This window comes from Triturus cristatus, chromosome 9, assembly GCF_964204655.1.
Source record: "Triturus cristatus chromosome 9, aTriCri1.1, whole genome shotgun sequence".
NCBI lineage: Eukaryota > Metazoa > Chordata > Amphibia > Caudata > Salamandridae > Triturus > Triturus cristatus.
In genome coordinates this window covers 20,084,489-20,112,069 of record NC_140592.1, presented here as the reverse complement: position 1 = coordinate 20,112,069, position 27,581 = coordinate 20,084,489, and the positions used below count along the sequence as shown (strand labels likewise).

At 45.7% G+C, this 27,581-nt stretch overlaps 1 protein-coding gene across 1 annotated transcript in view; it reads right to left on the bottom strand.

The window, feature by feature from the left end:
• LOC146797281 (putative peptidyl-tRNA hydrolase 2) overlaps positions 1 to 27,581 on the bottom strand; it is a 137,098-nt gene that overhangs the window by 17,297 nt on the left and 92,220 nt on the right. The window contains exons 5-6 of the mRNA XM_085624250.1: positions 14,869 to 14,966; positions 12,224 to 12,338 (exon numbers count right to left, since the gene is read on the bottom strand). Coding sequence (XP_085480376.1) covers positions 12,224 to 12,338; positions 14,869 to 14,966 — 213 coding nt within the window. The remainder of the gene's footprint in view (positions 1 to 12,223; positions 12,339 to 14,868; positions 14,967 to 27,581) is intronic.

The window sequence follows — 27,581 nt, the reverse complement described above, 5'->3', positions numbered from 1 at the left end:
TTTAACCATTGTTCTCTTTACTTTTGCATTTAAAAGATTTTGTATTGTAATTGCAGGAATGCTTGCTCTAAGAGTAAACGTGAGTGTTCCTAGGTAACATTTTCCTTGGTGTAACTTGTTTCTCATGATGCATTTATAGATGTGTTTTCTCTCTCTCTCTGTCAGTACATTAATTGAGATACAGAGAATATTATGACAGCTGTATGATTATCTGGATTCTGTATTTTGTACTTTATGTCTCTATTCTGCGGTTTCTTTGAAGTTGCATCTTCTCATTAAACTGCCATTGTATTCTGCCTCCAATTCCATGTCTCATATGTCTGTTTTCTTCATTTTTGGAGCAAGCGTTCCTAGGCACCCCGGCTCAAATTAAGGTGCCCCTTTTGTCCCTGACTCACTCTCCTGCTCAGTTCTGTGGTGGCTCCCGGGGATCTGGGGACCGCCCCTAGCTTCCTTGACCCGTAATAGATCTTCCCTCCAACAGCCTCTCTTGCAAGTCCTGTATTGTTGGTTTGTTGCCCCTGCCCCCCTTTCCACTGCCCTCCATAGTCTGTTGTGCTTCCACGGCCCTTCCTGCCTGCTCAGTGTGGTTAAATTGTTGCCTTTGCACCCTCCTACCTGCCTTCAATTTTCAGAGTCCGTGCCCCTGGCCTCTGCCTCTCAACAGTATCCTAATGAACAACTAGATTGCTAACATTCTATATTTATTACAAAAGTGTGGAACGCCTGACATCATCTTGATGTAATCAAAACTGTAATACCTAGAGCATTTCCTTTAGAAATTACATATATGAGAGGGTCTTATTGGCATCAAAATTATGGTTAGTGCTCTAAAAGACTAAAATAAGGACATATTTTCTGGGTTTTCAAGTAGCGACAAAGCACTTTTAAATTATTTGTTATCTTTATGTTTTTTTATCCAGTTGACCACTTGATTAAATGTTGCACTTAGGGGAGAGGATGTGGTGTTACTTCCAGAACTGCAGACTTTGCAACTGGGGAACCAGGTTGCAGTTTCTGCTTCAGCTCGACATTCTGTGATTCTGGTCAAATCACTTAGTCTCCCCATGTCTACAACCAAAATGAATTTGTTCTTGTGTGATGTAACCAATGCTCATGTAAAGCACTCCAATACCTGACAAGTCTGCACTATATAACACTGCAAAAACACAAAATAATAAGTGTTTTGCACACTTCTGTCATTGGGCTATATTTGGGCTACATCTGGGTGATTTTGGGCTACATTTGGGCTCTTTTGTCTCCGGTGGCCATCTTGGGAGATTTATTTGTTATGAAGTTTCCTAATTTCCTCATGTACTGCAGTCTCCTCAGTAGGAAATGCTTTCAGTTTTTTACTTTGATTCCATCATGAAGGTATTCAGATATGTCACACATTTGCCATAAATTCTGAATGTTAGCACTCTAGTTGCTCATTAGATCACTGTAGTAAAACTACTGCACCATGGAAGTCTGCTCCTGGTATTAAAAGTGCATGTTTCAGTCTGCATGTCAGAATGTTTTAATGAAATAGAAGAGGATTTGAGAAGTCACTCAAAATGTGCCCTCATTTTCTTTCTTCAGCATTAATCATAATTTCTATGGCAAAATGAACCTCCTCATTGTGTTCCTTTTTAAATTAAATGTTTTAAGTGTTACCAGTTTATTCCAATCAAGATGGCTTCAGGTGTGCCATACTTTTGTCATAATGAAGACAGTAAGCGCTCTAGTTGTTTTTAAGAACATTCTGGGACATTCTGTCATTGGGCTATACTTGGGCTACATCTGGGTGATATTTGGGCTACATTTGGGCTCTTTTGTCTCTGGTGGCCATCTTGGGAGACTTATTTGTTATGAAGTTTCCTAATTTCCTCATTTACTGCAGTCTCCTCAGTAGGAAATACTTTCAGTTTTTTACTTTGATTCCATCAAGAAGGCATTCAGATGTGTCACACATTTGCCATAAATTCAGAATGTTAGCACTCTTTTTGCTCATTAGATCACTGTAGTAAAGCTACTGCTCACCAGGGAAAACTGCTGCTGGTATTGAAAGTGCATGTTTCAGTCTGCATGTCAGAATTTTTTAATGAAATAGAAGAGGATTTGAGAAGTCACTCAAAATGTGCCCTAATTTTTCTTTCTGCAGCACTAATCATACTTTTTATGGAAAAATGAACCCCCTCATTTTGTTCCTTTTTAAATTAAATGTTTTAAGAGTTACCACTTTAATCCAAGCAAGATGGCTTCAGGTGTGCCATACGTTTATCATAAGTAGGACTGTTAGCGCTCTAGTAGTTCTTTGGAACACTCTGGGAAGCTGCAGTAGAACACAAAGGAATCAACTGACAGTCTCTGCCCTTGTTGGATGTACATGTTTTACTGAGAATGTCAGACTTCATTCTCACATGACTGAGAAAGATAATGTGAATTTACAGAAAATAAGCTCTCAGTTTAGCCTATAGATCACCTTCCAAACCTCTGTGGTAAAAGCATGAGGAAATATTTTTCTCTCAATCATGATATCCCAGCAGAAGGCTTTTTCACATGGTGAAATCATCTTAGAACATACCACAATTCCTAAAATGAGTATGGTACCATCAACAAATGATTTATAATGTAACTAAAGTCTTAAAACCTTCTATTAACTGCAATGCTTTTTAATGAGGTGCTATCATGTATATTGGTCCCAAGATGGCTGCCAACACTTCTTGGATGAAGTGCTGACAGCCAATCAGATCTCAGGATGAGATGTGTGGTTAGGCTCCGCCCACATATATATATGCTTTTAAATGCTATTTTCTCAGGAAATACTGAACAGATTTACACCAGACCTGCAAAAGGCACTTCCTTGACCTTATGGCTACCTCTCTGCCAAATTTCAAGTAATTCTGTTCAGCCGTTCGGGCTGTAGCTGTGTCTAAAGGTCCTATGGAAAAATGCATGGGGAAAACGCGTTTTGGGACCCACCTTTTTTCTCGGCCCCTGCTTGACGAATCCCCCCGAGACTTTCAGGGTAGGAGCGGAGCGTAGCGCCCCACCTATTTTGAAAATTTCGCGAGGATTCGTCGACCGGCGCCAAAGTTATTCCAAATAGAATGTTGCGGATTTCCTATGGAAACAGGGTCCTAACTATAACTACCTACTGGCGACCGCCAGTAGGTAATATATATATATATATATATATATATATATATATATATATATATATATATATATATATATACTGTTTTACCAGGACTTAAAAACTGTAAATTACTTAAACTGTGTTGACTTACAGTACTGTTGTTAAGACTAGAATGGGAATAGTAAATTCAACTCTTCCGACGTCCAATGCTTTCCCTACTATTGATTAGACAGGAATGGGAGTAGTAAATCTAACTCCTTTGAAATTCAACACTTTCCCTACTATTGCTAAGACTAGAGTGGGAATAGTAAGTGTAACCCCTGTGAAGTCCAACACTTGTAGCTTAAACTGGGGTGGCAATAGTATAGCTAATATTCCAGGAGTCCAACACTTACCTAATGCTGGTGAAATAGAATTCATATTATTATTTGTTTCGTTTTTATTTTTAATATTGTTTGTTTTTATTTTTTCATTTTTAACCCCTATAGTGTGGGTGCTGGCCGTGTAGGGCATGGGCCAAGCTCTCCCCAACCTCATGTCCTAATAGACTTACTGCCCTCCTGGTGGGCGGATAGGGGTATTCACCACCAATCTGTTCCTAGGGGACAGAAAGCCCACTAAACATCAGGCATTTAAAAAAGGAGCCCAAATAGAAAGATGGTGTGGCCTCCCCAGGCATTGAGCCATGCCCTTCCCCAGAGGGGGCAATAGTGTCTCTGCTCACCTGTGAGGCAAGTAGGCAAGTGTGAGATTGCCTCAATTATGCCGGGGGGGGGGGAGGGGTATGAATATCCACCTGACAGCAGGGATTTTGCCTTTGTGGCAAAAGAAAGTGGTGTGGGTGTTGCACTCTGGCTTTTAGCCACTCCCCCACCCCTAAAAAAAGAACAAATTAGTCTTTTTGCCCCCCCCCCCCCCCTTGAAAAGAAAGGCGTTTTGCCCCAATTTGCCTCTGGGGGCCAGAAGACAGGAATATATTTTTTTAATAAAGTTACGTGGGGGGTTTGGTCCATTCTAACATCCGCGCCACTCTCACCCCGAAAGCCTCAACAGTCTTTCAGAAATCACATCCTAATGGTAAACGAGAGGACATTTGATTCCTTTGGGTGCTATTTTTACATATTGGCCAGGAGGGTGTGTCTAACTCGCAAATATCGTCCAACTTGCAATGGTGAATGGCTGCACTTGTTGGGCTTGGGTAGGTTGCCACCTGGGAAAACATACCAGACCCAGATAGTACTGAAAACTAGACACCCGGGGGAGTCCAGGGTGGTGTGCTTCGCATGGATCCCACAGCATTCCTATTACCCACAATGCCATGCAAATAGCAAACTGACTAATAACACACACTTTCCTCTCCGTGAAGCCACTCAGCGTTCCCCCAAGTCTTTCAATAACAAAGGTACCTGACTTGAGAGGGTGGGCCAACAGACCTTGACACAAAAGGCCCTACAGTGCTATGTGGAGAGATCAGTAATAGGAATATCTGTGGGATTTGGGTCCGTGCTCGGCCGCCACCCGTGGAAACCTATGAACTACAGACATTTTTGAAAACTAGACAACCAGGGGATTCCAGGGAGGTGTCCCTTACGGGGATCCCATGAGGTTTTCATAACCACATGCCCTGAAAACCTCAAACTCTTCCTGAAATCCCATTTTGTCCTTACATTTCTGTGATAGAAACTTCCGCAATACACAAAAATCCTACCACCCAGCGTTACCCCACTTGTGCCAATAAAAAAGCAGCTCCACTTGCATGGCTGGGACTGGTGCCTGCAACAGGAATGTATATATTGTTAAACAAGGGAACCCCTCAATTTTCGGGAACCTGGGGTAGTAAATAATTAGAAAAGACAGTGGTTCACTTAGGCCAATAGGTCTCAAGAGCGTTTTTAGAGAACACCAAGGGTCCTGCGTGATTTTGAGGACCCAATTATGTGTAATACAATAGAAGCACAAAAGCAGGACAAGGTTTTGCATATGTTTTCATTTTTAGTCATGATCTAGTGCTCACAATGTGCAGTGGTGAGTGAAAACCTTAAAACATACATCAAGTTCAAAACAAGAAGATGCTAGACTCCTTACAGCATTTTTAATATAATAAATAAGGAGTCAAGTGGTTCTGTGGTCGACGGCGTTTTGATCTCATAAACTTGAGATCATCATCAGGACAAGGTGTGTGGGCACCTCGCATGTTGGAAACGTCAGAGTTTGTGCAGCAAGCAGTTAATCAGAGTGCACATGGGAAGGAAGCTGGGGTCTGAAAATGTACGCCTTGCATCATGTTAGTGTATGGCCAAATTAGTCTGGTTTCAAGGAATTCAGGATCATGGAGTGTGGCATGAGTAGCCTAGTAGGAGTCGCTGCCGGGAGAGCTAGCGAGCTGGAGATATGTAGGCGTAAATTGTATCATGCATCAAACTAACCGCGGCGCCAGGCGGGAGCTCCAGTGTCTGTGATTGAATCATGCCACGCCCTAGGGTGCCCTAGGTGACGGCTGAGCTAGGGCCTAAAATCGACAGCTATCCACTTTGCAAAGAAAGGGTCAATTCTGAGTGGAAAAATGTGATGTATCCGTGTTGCATTTTGGGCTGGTTCCTTTCGCGGGCACTGTGTCTACTGACACGTGAGGTACATTCTTTATCGGGAGACTTGGGAGAGTGCTGGGTGGAAGGATGTTCGTGACTCCTCACAGATTCCAGGAAATTCCATCACAGAAATGTTTTTTGTAGTCAAATGTTGAGATTTACAAGGGATTCTGGGTAACAAAAACCTGCTGAAAGTCACACAAGTCACCCCACCCTGGAATTACCCAGGTGTCTAGTTTTCAGAAATGTGCAAGTTTGCTCGGTTTCCCTAGGTTCCGGTTGAGCTAAGGCTTAAAATCCACAGCTACCCACTTTGCAAAAAAAGTGTCAGTTTTCAGTGGAAAAATGTGATGCACCCATGTTGTGTTTTGGGCCGTTTCCTGTTGTAGGCACGAGGCCTACCCACACAAGTGAGGTACCATTTTTATAGGCACACATGAGGGAGGAAAGAATAGTAGAACATTTGTTATTACCAATTGGATTTTGCTGCATTTGCGCCTTTCAAATGTAAGTCAGTGTGTAAGAAAGAAGACATTTTGAAAAATACCCTCTGAATCCATGGTACTCAGAGTACGGAACGCCAGCGGTAGGGCAGACCTTGCTTGGCAGCCCGCTGACCTTTTTGCCCTACACAGCTGCTCCGTACATTTCAAATATTTAAAAAATAAAATTAATATGATGTAAAATAAAAAAAAATCATTATGTAATAATATATATATATATATATATATATATATATATATACACACACACACGTGTGTTTATTTAACTATATATTTATACATAGTAATAAATAATTAGTGGAATTTATTTACTTTAAAATATATAAATTTTATATATTATAATATTTAATATTTACTACTTTAAACTGATATAAAAAATAAGAAAACACTATCTTTGTATGTTTCTTGATGATATTATTGTCCACAATATTTTTTTCCAATATTTTTGTCATTCCCATTGTAAGTATAGGAATATGATATTGTGGTAAATGATACCTTTGACACAATATATTTGTCAACGATATTATTTACCACAATATTGTGTTATTGAACCAGTTCACCAGAGCTATATGGGAGAATCCAATAAGAGTGAAAGTCTATCTTCCGACACAACTTCTGTTACACAGACAAGAGAATAAAACAACCTACAAAAATGATATAGGGAAATGAGTACGCCATTACTGAAATTTCGGCATCTGTGCAGCAAGTATCATGCTGTCCATTAATGAGAAATAATTTATACCATTGGCCATTTTCTAACTACAATTATAGCTGATATGTATGTATACACTTTCTGTTTAGGAGAGGAAAGGTTTGACCCTGTACCTAAATGCAATCAAAGGTGACTTCATGTAGGATGTGACTGGAGTACTCGGTCCCAGAGCCTGTCGGCACCCAGGGAGATCTACCAATCCCAGACATTTCTGAAATGTAGACCCTGAGGGAGTCCAGTGTGGTGTGTCTTCAGGGGGATGTCCCGCTCTCCGCAATTCCAGCAAATCTTGGATTTCCGTTGCCATTTGGAACTGTGGGGGAGAAAGGGAGAGGAGGAATTCTTTCCTCTTGCAACTCCGTGGTATCAGCTCAGAAAATATTTAAAACGCTGCAGCATTTGTAGGCATTTGCAGAAGGAATTTGTAGTTTGCACTAATTGGGAACCTAACAATATTGTGGCACTGTGGACATAACGCTATTCAGCAGATGTAAATTAATCATCAGTGCACACGAAAGGATACCCAGCGGATGCATTCTGGGGCCTGGAGTCTTGAACACGGACTACAGGCACGTGACCACATGGATTTTATAAACGCACTCACCTGTGATCAAGGCAGAGACATGCTGAAACGCGTAAGGACCTGAGTGCGATGTATGCTGCAGCGCAGACGACGAATTAAAGTCAGCTTGTTCCATTAATCGGAGTTGGGCTCTTTTCTGTTTGGTGGTGATGTTTCACATTGACAGGATTTCCATTCCTGTTTTCAAGAGCCCGCCCTGCAGGGTCATAGCCCCCAGCAAAATGGAACTGTTTGGCGCTATCTAATGAAGGGGGATGTCCCGCTCTCCGCAATTCCAGCAAATCTTGGATTTCCGTTGCCATTTGGAACTGTGGGGGAGAAAGGGAGAGGAGGAATTCTTTCCTCTTGCAACTCCGTGGTATCAGCTCAGAAAATATTTAAAACGCTGCAGCATTTGTAGGCATTTGCAGAAGGAATTTGTAGTTTGCACTAATTGGGAACCTAACAATATTGTGGCACTGTGGACATAACGCTATTCAGCAGATGTAAATTAATCATCAGTGCACACGAAAGGATACCCAGCGGATGCATTCTGGGGCCTGGAGTCTTGAACACGGACTACAGGCACGTGACCACATGGATTTTATAAACGCACTCACCTGTGATCAAGGCAGAGACATGCTGAAACGCGTAAGGACCTGAGTGCGATGTATGCTGCAGCGCAGACGACGAATTAAAGTCAGCTTGTTCCATTAATCGGAGTTGGGCTCTTTTCTGTTTGGTGGTGATGTTTCACATTGACAGGATTTCCATTCCTGTTTTCAAGAGCCCGCCCTGCAGGGTCATAGCCCCCAGCAAAATGGAACTGTTTGGCGCATATATATATATATATATATATATACACACACACACGTGTGTTTATTTAACTATATATTTATACATAGTAATAAATAATTAGTGGAATTTATTTACTTTAAAATATATAAATTTTATATATTATAATATTTAATATTTACTACTTTAAACTGATATAAAAAATAAGAAAACACTATCTTTGTATGTTTCTTGATGATATTATTGTCCACAATATTTTTTTCCAATATTTTTGTCATTCCCATTGTAAGTATAGGAATATGATATTGTGGTAAATGATACCTTTGACACAATATATTTGTCAACGATATTATTTACCACAATATTGTGTTATTGAACCAGTTCACCAGAGCTATATGGGAGAATCCAATAAGAGTGAAAGTCTATCTTCCGACACAACTTCTGTTACACAGACAAGAGAATAAAACAACCTACAAAAATGATATAGGGAAATGAGTACGCCATTACTGAAATTTCGGCATCTGTGCAGCAAGTATCATGCTGTCCATTAATGAGAAATAATTTATACCATTGGCCATTTTCTAACTACAATTATAGCTGATATGTATGTATACACTTTCTGTTTAGGAGAGGAAAGGTTTGACCCTGTACCTAAATGCAATCAAAGGTGACTTCATGTAGGATGTGACTGGAGTACTCGGTCCCAGAGCCTGTCGGCACCCAGGGAGATCTACCAATCCCAGACATTTCTGAAATGTAGACCCTGAGGGAGTCCAGTGTGGTGTGTCTTCCATACATCCATGCACTTTATCTCACCCAGACTGCACTGCAATATCAATGTATGAGTGAACAATTTTAAGTTCCAAACTTTTTATGTAACAGAAAAAAATCAGAAACATACAGGGAATGGCAAACATCTTATTAACCTGCATTTCCATACTTTTCCTGATGAAAACTGTACCCCACATGTGTGGGTAGGCCTACTGCCTGAGACCAGAACAGACCATGCCAGTCACCATCTTGAAGGTACATTGACTTAATTCGGTCACAGTTTTCATTCCGTCCTGTCGTGGGTGATTGACCCAACCATGCAAGTGGGGTACCTTTTTTCCTAATAGTGTGGCACTGCTGGGTGACGGGACTTTTGTGGATCCCTGCAGATTCTGGAATTTTCCATCCAACTGGTTAGAAAAATCTTTACGTTTAGCCAAAGTTTGATATTTGCTGGCCATTCTGGATATGAACAAGTGGTGGTATCCACATAAGCCAGATCCCCATTGACTCCCCTAGGTGTCTAGTTTTCAGAAATGTCTAGAGTTGGCCGATTTCCCTGGGTGCCGGCCAGGGCCCAAATTTCGCAACTACCCACATTGCCAAAAAGACAGACCTTTCAAGGAAAAATATTGATGTCTCCATATTGCATTTGGGGTCTTTCCTGTTGCAGAGTATTGACCCTGATACACAAATGGAATATTGCTTGTATCAGAAGAGTTGTGGGAAAGCTGGGTGGTACAACTTTGTTGGGTCAACATAGATTCCAGAACTCCTCCTCAACCCCCCAAAACAAGTGAGAATAAGCTGTAATTTCAGCTAAACTTTGATGTTTCTGGGGCATTCTGGATCAAGAATAAGTGGTGGGAGCCTCATAAGCCAGACTACCCTTGACTTCCCTGTGTGTCTAGTTTTCTGAAGTGTCTGGAGTTGGTAGGTTTCAATGGGTACCAGCATGGGACAAAATACCGCAGCTATCCACATCACCAAAAAGACTGAAATTCCAAGGAAAAGCTTGATGTCTCCATGTTGCATTTTGGGGCCTTCTGTTTCATGGGTGATTGGCTCAGCCACACAAGTGAGGTATCATTTTTATTGGGTGAAGTGTGGGAACAAAGAATACTAGAATATTTGTATTATCTATTGAATTTCAATCCATTGTTGGCTTTCAAATGTAAGTCAGTATAAAAAACAGAACACATTTTGCAAACTCCACTCTGAATCATGATAGTGTGGGTAACCACAAATTCAGAGTTGTACGAATAAACGCTATTCCTAAACCCAGATTCTTGGGTACATTTAAAAAATGCATAGCTTTAATTCATACAAATTTTTCATTCACTGGACTTAATTGCATAAACGGATGTATGGTTGGTAAACAATGAAAATAATTATAAGCTGCACCTGATTGATGGCTCTAGTGTTTGGACAACCAACACACATTACATATCCCTACGACAGGAAGAGTTGTGAGAACTAGCTGCTTCTTCGGTGGACTTAAACTGTCTGATGTTATGGTTATAGTTTTTTTTCCAAATGCCCAATGACCAAAGTAACATTAATGAAGGCCAACCCATGAGCATCCGGAGCAATGCTTCTAAAGCACGGCAGTGTCCAATAGTTGTTCCTTTCGCATTTCGTCCTGCGGGATCCTGAGCTCTTTCACACTGTGCTTACCCTTCCATTGGTGATCCTGCTCTCCCGAGTTATTTAATAATATATACCTCCTGGTGAAGGTTACGTAGTCCATCGTCTCCTAAGAGCTTCGGTGTTAAACTAAATACCTAAATAAATATCCCATATGTTCCCTCCTTTTGAGTCCTTTCTGTCCAACATGCCCTCTTTCCTACATAAGGCTTAGCTCACATCACATACAGCTGTAAACGGATGGCCTGTAGTAGTTACGAAGACCCCTTGTAGAACTTCTCTAGCTGATTGATGGCTCAATACGCTCATTTCAATGTGTTTCCAGATGAAACACCTATATTGGTTCTATAGTTATGTATCACTAGCATTGTATCAAGTCCTAGACGAAGAACTCGATATTATTATCGTACTAATGTTCTGTTTTCAATGAACACATTTTATATATGCGTTCACAACAGTCATTACTGTATGAAGTGCCCTGATGTCCATCCAACTGCATTCTTGCCATGGAAAAACTGAACAGAAATGAATACCTCCTCATGCATGCTGCTCTGGCAGAACGCACCTGTGATTGGCTCACCATTCCCCTTCCCAGTAATGAAACCTTAGATTGGGTTCAAAATTGACGTAGTAACCTTCTCCGATAGCCACTTGGACCTATTTATATGAAGGACTGTTCTTCCTACAAAACATTCATTCATAGGAGTTCCAGCCCGTGTTCTAGCAAAACCCACTAATCCCGGTCCTAACTTGGCACCATATCCACGCATGTCTTTGCCAACACCTATTCCACACCTTCCCCCAGCAAAAATGATTAATATTTATTTTTAAAAAAACTATCCTCAGTAATATCCCCTCATGTCTTTGCAAATACTGCTGCTCTCCAAGTAACACCACTCCTGCCTGTACCAACCCCCATTACTCACACTAGCAACACCCACTCATGAGTCAAACTGTTCCTCCCCCAGAGTTACTCAGTCGTGTTGCTACTAAACATTGCCAGTCTACAGCAAAGCGTGTCTTGAAAAGCTGAATCTATGCCAGATTTTCAGCATAACCCCTGACTGTAAATGAGTTCCATTTAAATTTGCTGAACGTAAATTTGTTTTCTGTAGAGATCCTGGAACGCCGGCATGGACCCGGCACTCGTAGACCTATGTTGGACATCTCCATTAGTACTGCAAGGACCAACCCCAACCCTTACAACAACAATGCTCACTCACTCTACCAAACCCAGTCCATTCCACAACGAAACCTATTCATGACTGCGTGTGACAAAATCATGTCAACAATGTCTGGATGAAAGCTTGCCCAACACACGAGTGTAAAAAATGCTGTCCTTCCCACAGCAATTCCAACTTATGGCTCCCTAAAACCATAGCACCCTTCAATGCGCACTCACGCCTGCCCTAAACGCTAATCTTCCCCCAGCATCTCCTACGTATGCCTTGACTAGGCAACCCCTCATCCAAAGGCAACAGAGGCCAGAGGAGTGGGCGAGTTGAGTGTTAAAGATGTACTCACCTGCGTTCTCCCAGCATCCTGGACCATATAACATGGCAGCGCTAGAGTCAAGGCAAGGGCTTGTAGCTCCATCAGATGAGCGGTGCTGGATCCCTGAAGCACAACCTTCTTGGCACTTTAAAACAAAAACACAGCGGGTTAGCAACTGTACAGATCAAGGCTTGCCTCCCATGATTACTTTAGGTAGTCACAAGACTAGCTATAGATTGAGTCCTGCCACAATATATGATATGGTAAGATGTGTTGGATTCTAACAAGGTAAACACCCTTCAAAATAAGAGGTGGTCTAACGAGTCGCAAAGCAGACTAACGCAGCTCTTCCTTCATTGAAGTTGTGATGTCAGAGGTCCTGGGAATGGGGGGTCTCCAGCTGGCTGCTACAATCCGAAAAGTCTGAGCATGCACAGACACAAAGAATGCGCTGCAACGTCGCTACATAAGGCTCCTCTGTTCCATGGTGCAGCCCTGTGGCACTGAGGTTGACATTAGCTTTCCACGAATAAGGCTTTTTTCTCTGAATCCCAGCAACATTTCTGTCTGAGTCAAGACACCTTTCAGGCAGCCATGGTGGTTCTTGCAAGCACATTACACCCAGCTATTCTGTGTTGTGTGGAATGTGGATCTGAATTATGAATTCAACATTCCTGAACACCAGAGAAACACGCCGCATAATGTCAAAAACAGAACTGTGCTTTGCACTAGCGCAATAGGAAAAACCAAGATTAATTTGAATAGAACTGTAGTCAAGCATACTAAAACAAATCACGCATATGAATACTACAGAAATGTCTGGGACAAAGAAGTATTTGAAAATGTAGTGGCGTTTTGGTTTTAGCAGAAGGAAGGTTGTCCTGCTTTAGCGCCTCACCCTCGTTGATGCCAAACCTTGGACCACCACCTGATCAGCGTACAGCGGAAATCAGGGTCATTCATGGCCACTTAGGAGTGTTCTGAGCCCTCTCACATACGAAGAGACCATGAACCATTGTGTAGCTGTCCTCCGTTCCTACACTTAGTGCTGCATGACACTATGAGACACAAGAGGCTGGCCGCTTGGTCCCGCGTCCAAGGTCAGCTCAGAAACCCTTGGTCCTAGAATTCTGTCTGCCTCGTGCTGTTGCTTCCACAAGGATCTGGGTTTCCTTGTGCCTCCGCCCTGCTGTGTTTTATGCTGTTATGCTGTTTTCAAGCGTGTTGTGACAGGTCTGCTGCCCACACACAGAAGAATGACACATAAATAAATGAATAAAACAGCCCTACGGAAACCAATGCTGTGTGGCATCAATTTGTCTATGTGTTGAGCGATGTTGTAAATAACTCAATGTAGCTTTGTGGTGTATCAATAAATATACACAAGTTAGTACCAATCATGCGTAAAGAAATAATAACTTTGGTGATAATTCATTTTTTCGGCTCTTTCATGGTCATTTTTAAAGTAATATAAAAGCAAGCTGTGTGAATGTCTGCTGCAGGCTGCGGAAAGATAAAACACTACCACGGTTCAGATGCCATCGCAAATCAGTATATTTAGAAGTGTCTGACGTGGGAAGCTGCCCTGGAGGTATTAGGGGGGGGTAATCATTGTTTTGGGGAAGATAATGTAAGTATTGATTAGGCTAAGGAAGGAAAGGAAGGAGGGGGAAAGCTGCAATCTGCACATGGAAGAAAGGCTGATTTTTCTCCTTCTGTTGTGTATCTATAGAAAGGGTCTTTAGAGACTGGACAAGGAAAGTAATAAACGGTGGATGTCAGTGAGTGGGATGAAGCAACATGAGTGACTCTGGGGTCGTCCAGACGTGCGCTCAGGGGCTGAGGCACATGCTGTTTCGTAAGCTATTCCCACGCATGGGAGGTTTAACGCGGCCCTCATATGAGCAGGTTCTGAGTTTAATGTTAATTGGAGCTGATACAGTAGTAAAGTATCTGGTGTGACTATAGCCAGCTCCTTCAAGGCTGAGGAAACAGTTGTAAGGACCGCTCTGAAGCATGACAACAGGCGCCCCAGAGAGAACCGGCGCACGGCATTAAGGGAACGGACATTTTTTATATAATTTATTTATTGACTGAACTTAAAGAAAGATGGATCTGGATGAAAGTCAGAGCACAATTGAAGAGAAAACAAAAAACAAGATGGCCCCAGTGTTACAAAGGCGTTTGTGTTGCAGGTTGACTGGGATAATGAGGGCGCGCTAGAGAGTGACTCAGGGAACCTGACAGCAGTTCGTATTCTTCCTGTGGTGCCTTACATATGAACCGTGTGTCTTTTCTTCTTACATGTCAAGGCGTGCAGCCTAGCTGGTGATAAGAAAGAGACAGACATTGGGGAATGCTGCAGTCATTGGATGGAGACCCCGGTGGATGCGCCCGCATTATAAGAGAGTGCGATGAGGCTGAGCATCTCCTGAGAGCTCTGCTCCAAAGTTACAAAAAAATCCGGCCTGTAGAATAATGTACAAGATCACCACACCTGACCCCCATCAGACACACAACGAGGCCACAAAACTCCATTTAACCTTGACTCAATACAGGTTGTTGCATCTGGGGAATCAATCAGTAGACCTTTCAAAGGCCTAATTCAACAACCTCTCAGAGATGTGTGCAAGACATGAGCTCCGTTCCCGATAGTGGCTCTGACCCCAACTTACCCGTGTTCATCCCATCTGCACAGTATCTCTCGATGCTTCGCTTCTCCCTGCATTCGCTGGTACAGGCCGACGGCAGCGTGCCCCACCTGAGCTGCGATCTAAAACAGAGTACAGAAAGGAAGTCAGCTATGCTTTGCATGAAGTGGCTGAAAAGATGGACTGCAACACGTGACTCAGATACTATGCCCAGTACATATGTCTATCATCTTAGCTCACAAGTTTCTGCTTTGTCACATAGCACAAGAACTCTTCTGGCAATGGCCCCTTCGTGGAGATATACTACAGGCAGTTTCTCAGAAGCCTCAGAAAAATTCCAACCTAGAAGGCATAAGACGCCGGTTCAAAAGACCTTGGGTGGTAAGCAGCCAAGAACTACGTGCAGCATCGCAATACTGCTTGCCGCATCGCAATACTGCTTGCAGCATCTCAATACTGCTTGCAGCATCGCTGTACTACGTGCAGCATCGCAATACTGCTTGCCGCATCACAATACTGCTTGCAGCATCGCAGTACTGTGTGCAGTATCGCAATACTGCTTCCTACATCTCAATATTGCTTGCAGCATCGCTGTACTGCGTGCAATATCGCAATACTGCTTGCCGTATTGCAATACTGCTTGTCGAATGGCAATTCTGCTTGCAGGATTGCAATACTGCTTGCAGTATCGCAATACTGTTTCCCGCATTGCAATAGTGTTTGCAGCATCGCATTACTGCATGCAGTATTGCAATACTGCTTGCCACACCACCATACTTCTTGCAGAATCATAACACTGCTTGCAGCATCGCAATACTGCTTGCAGTATCTTATTACTGCTAGCAACATCACAATACTACTTGGAGTATCACAATACTGTTTGCAGCATCGCAATACTGTTTGCAGCATCGCAATACTGCATGCAGTATCGCAATATTGCTTGCAGCACTGCAATACTGCTTGCAGTATCGCAATACTGTATGCAGTATCACAATGCTGCTTGCAATATTGCAATGCTGCTTGCGCTATCGCAGTGCTGCTTGCGCTATCACAATACTGCTTGCATTATCGCAATACTTCTTGCCGCATCGCAATACCTCTTGCAGTACCACAATACTGCTTGTATTACCGCAATACTGCTTGCAGTCTATGGTACGTGCCGCGCATAATGTGAATAGCAGGAATCTAATCCAATTCAACAATCTAATGAAAACACATCCACTCCAGGATGGGGTGACATCAGAAGAACAAGCATTGGCATAGCCAATAGGCCTCGTCTTTGGGACCTTATAAGTGTTTAGCCATGCAACACTTGATGTTGTTGCACCAAGGATGTTGTGCTGGATAACTAAATACTTATAAGCTCCCGAAGGCGAGACCTATTGGCTATGCCAATGCTTCTTCTACTAATCAGCCAGATAACAGTTAATTAAAACTGTACCAGGATCGTTTTTCGCAGTTGACTTGCTGTGGTAATGAAGTGACACATGGTTAGACTCACAAAAAAAGTCAAATATGATCGCTTTCAAGACACAGCGCTGCCGGGCAGCTTCTTGCTCCGCCCCTGCGCTGTAAAATAACCATTTTCAGTTCCCCCATTTTTAACCCCTCGGTTACAACTCAATAAACATTTGTATCTTAGAATGACGACCGGGCTGAGGCCAGGACAGCGTGCGGCGTAGGCATCCGTGTGAGTGACGGGTGGTCTCGTGGATGCCCAGACGTAATGGAATACAAAACAAGTATTGGCCTGGCTTCAGAGTGCTCATACAAAGGGCATATATTGTATTTGCACGCACACATTCAACCCAGAATGTGAGCGTAGCCAAATTGGAGTGGGGTGGTTAGCATAAAGAAGTCGTGTCTGAACTGACTGCATATAGACGATTTAAAATTGAATGTAAGAGCATGCTGATTGGTTGTAGTTGTTAAATGTAAAATAGCCCCTCGCACATTCTGAAGAAAGCACTTTCCCAGGGCCAGTGATGCGCCAAATAGCCATTGGCTATTATTGAGAGTCAAGTCAACTCTATGCATATTTTAAAGAATTGTTACCAATATGCTATTTTCAAGAGTCCTTATGATGTGATGCCAGACGTAAAAGTAGCAGTGCCCTCTGCAAACCTGGCGAGGGGAACCTAGGATTTGGGTATCGCGCAGAGGTACATTGGCCTTAGGTTGAATGGTCCATGGGAAGAGGTCAACCATGGACCTATGTTACGCCCATGTACAGAAAGGGGGACGAACATGCACCAGACGTGCAGGACACCATACACAGTCACGAAACCAGGAATACACACATTGATGGCACAAGAAGTCACTGGAGATGCACCAACAGCCAGGCATTATTTAAAGTCGTATGCAGCGCTTAATTCGTAAAAAGAACAGTAAATGCCAGGGCCCTTCTCAAAAGGTCACCGCAGCTTGTACCATTCATCGCCCCTGCCAGCGCTGCCATTATCAACACAAAAGCATCACACTTGTGAATGACAATTCGGACTATTAGAGGTTACGCAAAGCTTAAAACCGGTCTGGATTGACTGGTACTGTTAATTCTTTTAATGTATATTGAATCATGAAACACTCGTCCATGTGCGCATCTGAAAAATAAACATACAGTGCCACTATGTGGCGGACTGTCATGCGTGCCGGCATAGAGAATTAAGTGCCAATGCTGAATACCTGAAAACAAGGGCTCAAATTAAGCACTGTGGCCAGCCCCTTAAACTATGAAGTGTCTCAGAAGCAGCGAAGGAAGCCAGGCAGGCAGGCAGGCGCGTGCTGTGCGGGCTCTAAGATGGATTGGAAGCGCGGTAACTGCTGCTTAGGAGGCAGACCTCAGATGAACCTGGCTGACACCAATAGGAGCTACACGTATAGTAAAATGACAATTATATAGTGCATTGTGCTTTATACATCTACTACGTAGCCAACGCCCACCCTTGAAATTAGGACTCCATAAATAGAAGAGGTTTTATGTACAGAGCTGAGTAGTGGGCTCAATGCAGCACTGCCTTGCACGCAAAGCATACGCACATACACAATATACACTGACACACAGCCTCATGGATACGCACACATACATTCCCAAAACACAGACATACCTATGCAGGTACGTACGCCTGCACAAAACGCACAGATAAACACACAAACAACTCTGATGCACGTATAGATATTCCGATATGTGCAAACTCCCACATGCACACACTTGTTACAATATGTCGCTTCAGCAAAAGAGGGAACGAATGGGCATGAGGATGGCAGAATGAGTCGAGGTCTGGGTAAATAAGCGAATGATGAGTCGAGGTGTGAAAGAGCAGGTGAGAAAATCACGGAGGAGCTGAGTGAGTGAGTAAAGACTAGCGCTCGTCAGGACGCACAGGGTTTGAGCAGTCAGTCAGAGGCAGAACAGCCGTCTTCATATTTGATGAAACCAGGGCAGTGTGCTAAGCTAATTTACAAGTTGTAATCTAAACTCACCTTTGTAGAGACGCTCAGGCCACCATACAAATCATGCTTTCAACAAGCACTGGCCTCGCGGCAGTAAAAGTAACGCTGCGCGGCCGTAAAAGCGAAAGTCATCGCGATCACTCTGAAAGCGAAAGTGATCGCGATGATGCTAGGGATGCGCACGCAGCAGTGGGGGGAGGGGCAGAGGCAGGGAGCAAGGGAGAGGAAAGACAGATGCTGCACAGGAAAGGCAGATGGCCGCGCGTGCACGCGCACGTGCACTCATGCTTGTAGCCAGCCAGCAAATGCCTGGGTAGCACTTTCGAGATCCACTTTACTAAAAGTCGAGCAACAGCGCATGCACTGTTCTAGGCTCCACCTAAAAAAGGCAGCACTGCTCATAAGGAAAACCACCTGCTGCATCATGCCTGGTAGGTGGGTAAACAGTGGGTTTGGAGGTTGGTGATGCTCAGATGTGGTAGTTGGTGGATGCTCCCGCACAGGTGCTTGAAAGTGTCAGAAATGTTTGGAACAGGCTTTGAATGCTGCTGCGTATCAAGCAGTTAACTCCTGCTGCAAGGAGCGAGAGCAGCACAGAGTACTTCCCCTAGATGAGGTATTTGTCCCTGTGAAGACCACAGCTTTCAGGGGTAGCTAGGTATGCTATGTTGTGTTATGGTGTTTTGTAGAGTGCTTAGTAACCAATAAATGCTTTTTGGTGCTGACTGACTGTATTAGTCTTGCTATGTTAAATTATTTCGGGAACATTTTTAGTTATTAGCAAAATATCATATTTTTCTACATTTATATTGAAATCGTGGGAGTTCCGGACAGCGGCTGCTGTACCACAAATTCACAGACTCCAGTAAAGTACATGCAGTTCTGACATCACAGCCACACAGCGCTGAATCTAGAAGTGATAAAGATGAGGTTTAGAGAAAGCCTCAGCTGCAGCTTCCACACGTGTTGTCATGTATGAGGGAGCAAGGCCTCACGCTGGGAAGCCAGATGTTGAGAGGTGTTTCCTCCCATCACCAATGAGCACCTGTGCCTGCTGCCACTTACTCTGCAGCCAAAGAGCCACAGCTACTAAGCTGGCCTGTAGATCGATGTTTTTGTACTAATTTTAAATAAGAATTTGCACTGTGGATGTATGTACACAATTACAGCCCAAGTTGTAGATCAGACTAGCAAAAGGGACATCCGGCTGATGAACAAGGCTGGAGCCATAAGGCAGCCACAGAGGACTGTGACATTGGAAATAGCAATTCACTGGGAACAAGCGGTCAAAAGGAAGGATATCCACAGGAATCCCTGGGGATGCAGGGCCACAGTGGCGGCTGGTGACCTTTAAAAGTGGTGAGGCGTCATCCTTGGCTCGAAATCCTTGGCTTGAATTCCAAAGAGCTTTTTTTTCTTGAAGGGTTCTCTCACACTTTCTTGCACTTGGTTTACCGTCTCACTCTGACTCACTCAGTCTTACTTGGTCTCACTGTGAGAAAGTGGCTCTGTATATACTGTTCCTTAATAGGTACAGGGTGTAGAGTCCACAGTCCCCCAGGGTTTGACAGAGGCTAAAGTTAGATATAACCTTACTCTCTAAAGTGGTAGCTTGGTCGAGCAGTAAGGCAGTATCAGAGGACAGTGTAAAGCATTTGTTGCACACACTCAGTCAGCAAATGGTCTCACACACTCAAGAACTGAACTCTAGGCCAATGGTTTATATATAAAAAATATATGCTTGTTTTATTTTAGAACCAACACTTGGATTTAAAATATACTTTCTCAGAAGGAGATGTTTCATATAAATACTTTTGCAATATGCAATTGACTTTTGTAAACAGTTACAATTGGTTGCAATAGGCAACTCTATTTTAAACACAACAATGCATTGAGCTCAATGGAAAATTCAAGTTATTTGCAACAGATTACTTTTTAGATTACTTTTGGAATTCCAGGACTGGATCCTAGATTCAGTCCTGGGTCAGTACTCAGAATCAAGTGATGAAAGTCGACTTAATTACTGTAATGATTTTTAAACAATATTTAGCTATTTTAAAAGTTGACACTCAGAAAATATTTCAAAGAAAACAGTCAATGATTCCCTATGGAAGGAAATTCAAGTTGTAGGTACAGTATATTCTCGTTACTTTTGTAATCCAGTACTGGGTGCCTAGACTCAGTACTGGGACCTTTATCCAAAACAGGTAAGTAATTACGTTTTCAGATATTATATGATTTTTGAAGAATATTTAAAGATTGCAGAAATTGACACTTAGAAGAAATTTCACAGAAAAACAGTCAATGATTTCGTACGGAAGAAAATTGGGTTAAGGGTAAGTACAGTTGTAAGTATTGTTCAGAGTCAGTGCTGGGCACCAAGATCCAGCACTGGGAGCTCACCTAAGAGCAGGTGAGTAATTTCGTTTTCGTTACTCGGCTGATTTTTGGTGAATATTTTAAGATTTGAAAAGTCCACACTTAGAAGAAATTTCAGGAAAAAGCCAGTCAATGTTACCCTATGAGGAAAATAGAGTTATCGGTTGAAGGGTAAGTACTCGACTGGCAGAGTTGAGGTTCTGTGCATAGACTCAGGGGTCCCCCAGGGTCAGGTAGGTACAGTTGGTTCACCCTCAGCGACTCTAGGGCGGCCGGGTGCAGAGAGAGTTAGGCCCAATGTTATCCTATGAGGGATAGGGGGGCCTTGGTTGGTGGCTGCTGACTGGCAAGCCACGCGGCTGTGGGAGCTGGGCTCCTGGTCACTTACTCGGGGCAAGTGGGGAAGTAGGTAGGTGTAGAGTTTTCACTGCCAGGGCCACACGGGCGGCTGGGTGCAGAGTGCTTTTGAGCCTTCGGGCGCTCAATTGATTTCAATGGGAAATCTCCGGTTTAGAAAAGGACTGCAAGCTCGGGGACGAGGATTCTTCAGGTGCCACCACCACTTCGAGAGGTAAGTTGGGTAGTTGGAGGATAGGTTGGTACCCCGGGATTGGGCACAGGGGGCCGCAGGGCGCCGCGTGCAGGGGTGCCTTTTGGTGTCGAGAAATCTTACCCTATGTTGATCGCGGTAGGGAGAGGCACCTTGTTCTGAGGCTGCAGGCTTCTTCAGGAGTGTCGAGGGAGGTCCTTGGGTGCCCGACTCGGGGTCACAGTCGCCGTGGGGTCGTCCTTGTGGTCTTTGTTCACTCCGGCACTGGCCAGGCTTGGCTGGTGCAGAGTGTGCTGGGTTCGCGGTTCCGGGCTGCTGCCAGGGATTAGAGGTAGGTTTTGAGTAGAGCCTCTACTCATGGGAGTCCCAGGGGCTTAGAGCCAAAAGGTAGCCAGGTCCTCCAGGGTTTGTGAGGTTGCTGGCCACAAGAGATGCCGGGTTGGAGCAGGAGCAGGTTCGAGGGTCGACAGGCCGGTAGGGCTGGGGCCAAAGCAGTTGGTGTCTTCCTCTTTTTAGCAGCTGCAGGGCAGGTCTTCTTTCTTCTTGCTCTTCTTTGTAGTTTTGAATCTGGAATCTGGGGTAGGAAGGTTCAGGGTGCCCCTAAATACTAGATTTAGGGGCGTTACAGGTAGGTGAAGGGCAGGGACCAATGGGTCCCTGTCCTGGGGTGGGTACACCCCCTATCCTGCCTCTCTCCTGTGGGACGGGGGCAGTAGCCTAGTCCTGATAGGGCAGGGCTCCCCATCTTCAAGATGGCGAGAGCCCGGAGATGTGCTTCACCTCGCCTCCCCCACCTGAGGGGGGGGGGGGGTTGGCAGGCTGGCACATCCCCTGTCCTTATTTGGGGTTTCCGGCCAAAGCTTCCCGCCAGAGTAGAGGGTTGCAGTGGCCTGGGGAAGCTCACAGAGGCGGCATGCCTTTGAAGCTTCCCCCTGCCCATCCTGGGGGAGGAGATTTAGCACCTCGCCCAGGATGTGCATTGTTGCAGGCCCAGGAGAGCAGGGGCTCTCCTACCCAGGGGTCCAGCAACATGTCTGCTGGGTGGCAGCCTAGGCAGCCTCAGAGCAGACGTGGATTGTAGGTTAGGTTTAAGGGGGCACCTCTAGGATGCCCTCTGGGGTGCTTGGTACATTAAATCCCACACTGGCATCAGTGTGGGTTTAATGTGCGGAGAAGTTTGATACCAAACTTCTCAGTCTTTAGTGTTGCCATTATGGTGCTGTGGAGCTCGTGTTTGACGAGCTCTCAGCACCATGTACTCTTAAATGGCAGCACTGCACTCACAGTGCTCAGGAATGGACCTGGGCACTGTAGGGGCACAGGGCTCCTGCTCCTGTGCCCACACCATTGGCATAAGGCACCCAGCTAGAGGGGTGGCTGATGTATGCCATGGCAGTGTAGGTGACGGGCATGGCACACAGGGATGTGTGTCATGTCGACTTTGTTTTTATCTTGCACCCAAACACTCAGCCTGCAAAGGCAGTGTGTGTGTGTAAGGGTACAGGGCCTTTAAGGGTGGCACAAGGAGTGCTGCAGCCCTTAGAGGCCTTCCCTGGTCACAAGGCCCTGGGTACCTAGGGTACCATTTACCAGGAGCTGACATGTGGCCATGGTTTGCCAATTTGGGTTTGTTTTGTTTTAGGGAAGGAACATAGGCCCTGGGCACCTGATTGGCAGGAGTCCAGAGCACACTCAATCAAAGTACATTCAGCAAAAAGTGGGGGCATACCATGCAAGAAAGATGGCACTTTCTCACACTCACTAATTCACACAGTCTAACTCATTCAACTCCGGCCCACTCAGTCTTACTTGGTCTCCCTCATTCACAGTCTCACTCATTGAACTCCGGCCCACTCAGTCTTACTTGGTCTCACTAATTCACAAATTCTCACTCATTCTACTCCGGCCCACTCTGTTTCACTCACTCCCACTCATTGTCACTCATTCTGAATTACTCAGTCTTACTGTGACTCAGTCTCGCACAAGGTAACACTCAGTGTCTTTCTCTCTCACTCGCTCACATTCATTCTCACACATACTGGTCCTTACTGTCACTCCTTATCACTCGCTCAGACTCATTCCTTCCCTGACTCTCGCTCACATTAACTCACGCACAGTCATACAGACATGATCACAGTGCACCTTCACGCACCTGTGCTCAATATTCTCCAATGCACTGTTCAATTAAATGTGATGCCGCAGACCACACGCGTGATGCTGCTTCCATTAGTAGAAAGTGGGACATCGGGTGGTCGGAGTTTTGCTGTTCCCCACAAATTCCAGAACGTTATGTTACAGACATATGAGAACATTATTTTTTTATTCAATGCTTGCCCTGTGGAATTCTGGGTACCAGAAAGGGGTGGCATCCACCCAGGACACACCCCCAGGTGTCTACTGTTCATAAATGTTTGGGGCTGCTAGGATGCCCTTGGTGCTGACCGACCCTAGGCCCAGACATTGTCCGTGTCCCAGCAGGAGCCAGAAGCTGCTTGGAATTTTCCTTAGCTCAAGAAAATATCCGAACGCCGCCCAGCTCCTCACTGGGGCACAGATGTGCGTATGTTCGCTGTAAACTATATAGATTTTGTATTAGCCCAAGAAAAAAATCCAAAGAATGTCCAGCAACTTGCCGGGGCACAACTGTGTCTGTTTCCCATAAAGAAGTGATACAAAAAAACAACAACGTCTGGCACAGATGCACAGTGCCTTCTTACAATCTTCTTCCCAGACAGAGATCCAAGGGCAGACGAAGCAGCTGTATGAAACTAAACCCAGCGGTGGGTACCGGAAGCGGCGGGACAAGAAACAATGATGGTCCATCTCCCCCCAGTTTCCATCTCCTGATTCGTGTCTTCTGGCGGGATGGGCTGCTCCGCCCTTTATCCATCTCCTTCCCACCAATAGGAAAAAAAAAGAAAAAAGAGTCTTGAGCTGGTGGGTATGGGCAAGGGGCTAATAGGGCAGGCAGTAATAGGTGCCCTTACGCTCCTTCTAGAGCTCTGCCTACCCACTTGATCGACCTTGGAGTGCTAAGGAATACCTCCCAGCCGCCTCCATATGTGAGTGAGTGATGTTTACTTCCAGGAACAGAATTTTCACGAACTTCAAATTTTGTTAATCTATTTTCTTCAGCCCTGCTCACCCACTGTACCGTGGGTATAGACTCCCAGCAATTCTGTCATTCTTGTCACCCCTGTTTTCATCCTTTCCTCACCCCTAGAACAATTGATATGATCCCCATTCGATCACGACCCAGAGACGTTCGTTGTCCTGCTCACAAATTAAATTTCGGCCACAAAATCACGTATTTCTGTGTGTAAGATGCAATCATTTGGCCTTAAACCACTGGGAATGAGCTCTTGCAGAGTGCTGGTTTGTAGGCCTTGTTGCTGCCACAGTAAATACTAGATGACAGACAGGGAACAAGTAAGTTATTAGGCACAGGATCCCTGGAGGGCAGGATGGAAGAGAAATGACATGATTTTACTCGTGATTTCAGGTAGGTCGCTCCCCCACGCCGCACAGCACCACCTGTGTGACCGTGTCCCTCTGCTCTCTGCCACCGGCGTAGGTTCTAGGCCCCTCTGCCTGAGTTGTGTTATTCACTGTAAACTGTTTCGTTGATTTTTGTTGTCTCCTGTTTCTTTTGGCCTCTGTGTCCCTCTTGCCTTTGCCTTTTGTGCCCCTCACCCTGCCCCCGCTGGTGCCCTTTTGCTCTCTGTGCCCCCGTTATTTTCGCCTGTTTTTTTCCAGCCGCTGCGTCCCCGCACCCTGCCTGTCCATTCGTCCTCCCGCCTCCCATCTGCTCCTCCCTCCCACCTCCCCTTATAATGGCGGCCGCGCGCCTAAGGCAAGCCCGTCTGCGCACGTCCGCGCCTGGACCGCACCAGACCCCCTGGAACACCACAACACCCGACGCCGCTACGACGCCAGCAGCCTCCACACACTCAACGCCGGCAGATCACACACCTGCTTCCAGGCCACCCCGAAGCAGACCCATGGACTCTTCTCCTGCTGGAACTGCCGCAACACCAGCCTCTAACACACCACCACGCCCACCGGGGTAGGTCGCAACAGCCTCCGATGCCTTCTACTCAACACCCGCTCCGCCCGCAAACACGCCATCGAACTCTGGGACCTACTCGACTCCACCTCCCCAGATGTCGCCTTCCTGACGGAGACCTGGATGAACCCCCCCTCGGCACCCAACATCTCCATAGCCATCCCTGACAGCTACAAGATCACCCGCAGGGACCGCACCAATGGAACAGGAGGAGAAATCGCCATCGTCCACAGAAACACCCTCAGAATCTCGACCAGCACCGACGACGCGCTTATCACCGCCGAACACCTGCACTTCCAGATCCACACCGACCCCAACACCACCCTCAGAGGAACCCTCATCTACAGACCACCCGGTCCCCGACCACAGTTCACCGACTCCATCGCCGACTTCGTCAGCACGCACGCCCTTGCATCCACAGACTACATCCTCCTCGGAGACCTGAACTTCCACTACCTCGAGAACACCAACGACAGCAACTCCACCACCCTGCTCGACAACCTTGCCAACCTCAGACTCAAACAGCTCGTCACGACTCCCACCCACTCCGCCAGACACACGCTCGACCCCATCTTCTCAGCCAGCAACCATGTCACCTTCAGCCACACCACCGAACTCCACTGGACCGACCACTGCTGCGTCCACTTCACTTTCGGGAAACCTATCACGTACCACCGCACAAATCGGGCCCCCCACCGAAGCTGGAGCAAAGTCACCAAAGACCAGCTAGTCACCACTCTCGCCCGAAACCCACCAACGGACACTACCGACACCGACTCTGCCACCCTCAACCTCAGGCAATGGATCGGCGACTGCGCCAACACTCTCGCCCCGATCAAGAAACCCTTGAACAGACGCTCCGACAGAAAAGCCATCTAGTTCATCGCCGACCTCCAGGCATCCAAGCAGGTCTGCCGTAGGCTCGAGAAGAAGTGGCACCACAAACAGATACCAGACAGCAACACAGCCTACAAGAGCGCCATCTGCAGACACCACCAACTCATCCATACCGACAAAAGGACATCCTTCAAAGAGCGCATTGACAACAACGCACACAACAGCAAAGAGCTCTTCAACGTCGTGAAGGAACTCTCCAACCCCAGCTCCAACTCCAACGACATCCCAAGACAACAAGACCTCTGCGACTCCCTAGCCACCTTCTTCCACCGCAAGATCGCAGACATCCAAGACAGCTTCAGCAACCAGGCCTCCCCGACTTACACAGACACCTCAGACTCACCGCCCCTAAGCCACATCAACATTGACCCCCTGCTTTCCAGGACCCACGTCAACGACGAAGACACCATCAAAATCACGAACACCATCCACTCCAGTTCACTATCTGACCCCTGCCCGCACCACATCTTCAACAAAGCAAGCTCCACCATCGCACCCCATCTCCGCAAAATCATCAACAGCTGCTTCGAGACCGCCACCTTCCTGGGGATGGGAAGCACGCCGAGATCAACGCCCTACTCAAAAAACCCAAAGCGGACCCCAAGGTCCTCAAGAACTTCCGGCCCATCTCTCTCCTCCTTTTCCCGGCAAAAGTCAACGAGAAGATCCTCAACAGGCTACTGACCGCCTTCCTCGAAAAGAACAACATCCTGGATCCGTCCCAATCTGGCTCCTTCAAAGAACGCCTAGACAACAACGCACACAACAGCAAAGAGCTCTTCACCATCGTGAAGGAACTCTCCAACCCCAGCTCCAACACCAACGACATCCCACCTTCGCAAGACCTGTGCGACTCGCTGGTCATCTTCTTCCATCGCAAGATCGCAGACATCCATGACAGCTTCAACGCCACGACCACCCCGACAACCACTGAGACCTCCACCCCCACGACCATCACCCACACCAACCGCCTGATCTCCTGGACCAACATTAATGACGACGACACCATCAAGATCATGAACACCATCCACTCCGGATCCCCGTCAGACCCATGCCCACACCACATCTTCAACAAAGCCAGCACCGCCATCGCACCCCTTCTCCGGAAAGCCATCAACATTTCCTTCGAGACAGCAACCTTCCCGGAGAGCTGGAAGCACGCCGAGATCAACGCCCTACTCAAAAACCCCAAAGCTGACCCCAAGGACCTCAAGAACTTCCGGCCCATCTCCCTCCTTCTTTTCCCGGCGAAAGTCATCGAGAATGTCGTCAACAGGCTCACCGCCCCCCAGCCACATCAACATTGACCCCTGCTTTCCAGGACCCACGTCAACGACGAAGACACCATCGAAATCACTAACACCATCCACTCCGGTTCACCATCTGACCCCTGCC